Source organism: Branchiostoma belcheri, unplaced genomic scaffold (genome assembly GCF_001625305.1).
Source record: "Branchiostoma belcheri isolate BF01 breed outbred unplaced genomic scaffold, Haploidv18h27 scaffold10, whole genome shotgun sequence".
In the NCBI taxonomy this organism is placed as follows: Eukaryota; Metazoa; Chordata; class Leptocardii; order Amphioxiformes; family Branchiostomatidae; genus Branchiostoma; species Branchiostoma belcheri.
This window is the reverse complement of record NW_017802380.1, coordinates 4,423,846-4,428,346: the sequence shown is the minus strand read 5'-3', so window position 1 is coordinate 4,428,346 and position 4,501 is coordinate 4,423,846. Positions and strand designations below refer to the sequence as shown.

The window sequence follows — 4,501 nt, the reverse complement described above, 5'->3', positions numbered from 1 at the left end:
CATTGAAAAAAATTTTGAGCCGGGGGGAGGGCCACCGAAAAATTTTTTGAGCCAGGGGGAGGCCATGGAAAAAAATTTTTACCGGACCATTTTGCACCAGCCCTCCCCCCCCGGTAAATATCGTACAGTCCCTAAGGTCAAGGATCTAAATGTACTTGTTTCTTTGGCTAGAGTAGCTAGACATTACGATTTTTAGAAACCGAAATAAAAACATAGAAAGGAGGAATTGTACATTGTGGGTATGAACCAGGAAGGCAAAAAAATGGACTCAACATTTCCATCATAAAGAAATTGCACAAAAAGTTTTCATAAAGACTTATCCCTCTCCAATACAGTACAAATGTATTATGGTTTTTATCTACCCTAACTCACAACTGTCATCTTGAAGTTTACTACTGTAACTTAAGGTAGTAACCTTCCAGAGTTACAATTGTTCCCTGATGCTTTCCTTTAGTTCCAAACATCTTGAAACATGTGCAGACACATTGTACCATCAGGTTCAATTTAGTAACTTGGACATGTGGCATATAAGGATGACCAGAAAGTCATCTCTCCCATGGAGCAGCCAGTCAACATTTGGTCTGAATTTTCACACAGGCACATAAGCAATGGACACTCATAAATCATATTGGCTGTAGAAATCTGCCCTATTTGCAAAATTGTTCGTGGCAATTAAGTGCAGATGCTACACAACATATTCTTAAGACTTCAAAATGTTTAAAGCAAAGAACAAGAAAGTTAGTAACTAAAGAACAATCACTGTGGTGCTTGAAAATTTTGTGAGTGAACTTGACCACAGCTGGGACCAGGTTAGGCAAACTGTTATGCCACTACATTTGTAAGACTAAACATTTTAACAGCTGTGTATTCACATCTACGGCTTTTTTCTTTTAAAGCCGACTCCATGGACTCAGTCATGCTTCAAAGAATCTTGTTGCTGATTATAAAGAAAAATTATAGACATTCAGAAATCAAAAATTGGCATGCCTAATAATAATAGTAGTAATATGAAAAAGATCGGAATCTTCAAAAGTTGTCAAACCATAACAGGAAGTAAAGATACTACTGGTAATAGGTTTGTGGAAATGACTAATCTAGTGGTGGAAAAAATAAACTGAACCTGTAAGGTGCCTAGGCCATACAACTTGTCCTACCCTGAGGGGAGGTCCATAACCGTAAAATGTCACATTGCTGTGAGTGTGACCAAGGATGTTCCAACCAAGATAATAGAACCTCCTTGGTGTGATACGCCAAAAAGCAGTTACTCAAGCAACTGGATATGATTTTGGAAATGGTCAGACGTTTCAGCTAATATCCACTAGCTTTCGTCAGTGACTGGGAGACCAATGTAGGTTTATAAGTGGATGTCTAACCTTCATCGACGCTCCTTGGTGTGACTTACATGTTAACACTCTATAGTGAACCATGTAAACACACATGGCTATTTACTCATCTGCTAGAGACTCACCACTAATGACATACATGTAGGACTTGGACATGCTGGGCTGCAAAAGTCCTACAACAAACTTCCTGCTAAAACATGTCTCATCTTTCCCTCCTTGATCTTTCCAATACTAAAAGACCAAGCTGCAATTTCCAGAAAAAGAAAATGATAACAGCAAAAAAAAAACATGAATGATTTGCAACTTTGCAGTAAAAAATATTTAGACTTTACAAATTGCATACAAAGTTATGCACTGTAGGAAACAGATCGAATTGATTTTGAGTGTTGATCAGCTGTCAGTAAATATTACGATCACCCCAACATGATTTTCTTGTAAAGTAGTAGAAAATGTACAAAGATGAAGACTTTCCATATCCGATATCAACCATATTAGTGCTTCTGCATACTGAGCTGTTGTACTGCAAGAAAATACCGAAACAAAATCTGGTTGCAAACATCAGTAACATTGCATGAAAGGCAAACGAAGAAGAAATTTAATTTTCTCTGTTTGTATGAAGTTAATATTAACTGGGACCTTCGGGCGGAAATAACACCTAGAATTTACTGTACTTCATGCACTTCACTCCTACCTTGGGGGCTCCTACTACTAGTAGCACCAGGTGCACTGGAGGAGGGAATGTTAAAGTTCAAGTAGAGATAATTCCAGTGCTTCTACATAACAGAAGTTGAATATTGAAGGTGTGTTATATGCCATGGAGCAGTTAACCTCCTTGTATATGCCTAAATCAAGAAAGGGAGAGTTGTATGACGACCGCTAGGACAAGTTGCAATTTTTGAGTGGTAACTAAATAACTTCCGGAAGAAAAAGAATCGTGATTATCAGTCCTCTTCTCCTTCTCAGGCTTGCAGATAACACAAGTCATACTGACACTTACTGATTATGCGTTAACCAATGACACAGAACCCTTGCCTTGTAGTTTCTTCTTCACAAATGCCAGCTCACCTGTTTAGACATTTATGGCCGTGACATCTTCGCCTTGCCCCTAACTCCCCCTTCCGCTCAAGTTTTGCGACAAGTTAAACCCCTCTTATTCAGGAACGCAAGCAAACAATACACAAATAATGAGTTCCCTACCTTCCTAAGGCTTATTAGATTGTCCCTGTAGCAGTTTTGAAGACACTGAGCACTTTGAGAGGAAGATATTGAGGCCTGGGTGAAGAACAGAGTCACGGTAAAAATCACCCAAACAGCCGCCATCTTGGACAGGACCACTCTACGTGCGCACAAACTTGCCTGATGAGCACGATTTCGTACGTACAGGTTGTCATGACCCCATATGTGAGCACCAAATTTACCTGATGTAACATCATGGGTAGTCCTGCGTGCAGTGTAGGGGAAAGTTTAGAAAAGTTTAGGACATGTGTAAAAGCTATGAACTAAAGTTTCTCTTCTCGTGCTTCAACCCAAGAAATTGCAGTATTGTTTGGGGGTTTGGTGAGAAATATAAATTCAATATCTGCTGTTTCATTTCAATGTGTGTCAGTTTGGAATTCTGTGTGGATAGAAATGCTTGTGAACTGCTTGTCCTATTCATTGTGATGTTTTTAAGAAAATCTTTTATTAAATGTCATTACCTCCGGGGAAGGAGATATCCATCCGCAAGGAGGTTTTACTATGGTTCGAAACATTTCTGTCAGCAGCTGTTTCTCGCGATCGGCTGGACGGATTTGTCTGTGGTTCGGTATATGTATTGCTATTGGGCTGCAGATGATGCAGAACGTTTTTGTTTAATTGCATATGTGTTTATGGGCGTCGAAATAAAAGGTTTTTAAGTGCTCCGGACACCCCCGCCATGCTGAAAATGGTAATTACCATGTTGTTAAGGAATGGGGCGGTTGCAGTTTTGGGTCTTAGCATTCAAAAGGGGTCAAACAGAGGGGTGTCTGCTTCCGATAAAAATGTTGGGTGACGGCGCAGCAATGACGGCGCGGGATGACGGCGGGGATAATGGCGCGGGTGACGGTGCAGGCTGTCAGACTGTGAGACACGTTAATCAACAGTCCATACCGAACCAACCGTCAGTAGCCATCAAACACATACAAACATATTACGCACATAACTTTCATACTACACACAAACAAATAACCTAAACCAATAGAACACAAAAAAACCCGGAGGTTTGAAAGCTACGATTTCCCTTGTTTATACTATAAATTGGAGTTTTTGGCACATACGAACTACGACATCAGGCTATGATTAAATAGCTGAAAGGGTTTCTTGATCTTTCTTTAATCCAAGTCCAGTGTGCTATGGGTTTGGCACCCAGGGTAAGGAATATGTCAACAATATGTAAACTTAGTATAGACTATGAACACTTCTTCGCAAATGAACGTACGTTGTATATAGATTATACAAACTCCATCACCCCTCTTCATACACACGGACACATACATGTATATATTTCTAATATGTTTTGATAAACCTGCTACAACCACACCCATCTGTTCTCATCTGATATCCCAACCAGTGCTAGAACTTAGTAGAAGGAGGTGTACTAGATTTCTGTACCCGTCCTAGCCTACATGCATATGTTGTTGTGACCTAAAGCTTAACCATGGGGCAAATACGGGCAATAAACGTGTTCCTCAATCAGCATGAATACCGCTGTCACCTAGGTACAGTAGCTCTTATATTTACATATAACGTCCTTGTAGAAAGTGTAGTCGCAATGACGCTCTTCCTGGGCTAGCCTGAAAGCCAGACTTTCTGATGGCCTATCAGGGGCTACATGTCTGTTACACATGGACAACTAAATGGGCAAATTTATTTGGGTCCTGTTGAAAAGATGGAGACGCAGGGTTTCTCTGATACTTTGAGTCCTGAAATATCGGCAAAACTAAAAAACAATGCGTGCAGTTAACTTAAAACCGTGTAAATTATAATATGTTCCTGCTGTGTTCAGATATGTTGTCAGCCCTACTTCATTTCAGCCACACATGTACACAGTTACCCATCAAACTTACATTAGATGTGTACCGACGGCAAGACAAGGCGGTTTGTTGGTCTATGACAAGAAGGCGAACCAGCCTTGCCAC

General features: G+C 40.3%; 1 protein-coding gene across 1 annotated transcript in view; it reads right to left on the bottom strand.

The window, feature by feature from the left end:
* LOC109470173 (interleukin-17 receptor D-like) overlaps positions 1-2,707 on the bottom strand; it is a 14,971-nt gene extending 12,264 nt beyond the window's left edge. The window contains exon 1 of the mRNA XM_019768963.1: positions 2,541-2,707. Within this exon, the coding sequence (XP_019624522.1) occupies positions 2,541-2,663 (123 nt within the window). The 5' untranslated portion in view covers positions 2,664-2,707. The remainder of the gene's footprint in view (positions 1-2,540) is intronic.
* Positions 2,708-4,501: the final 1,794 nt, after the last annotated feature.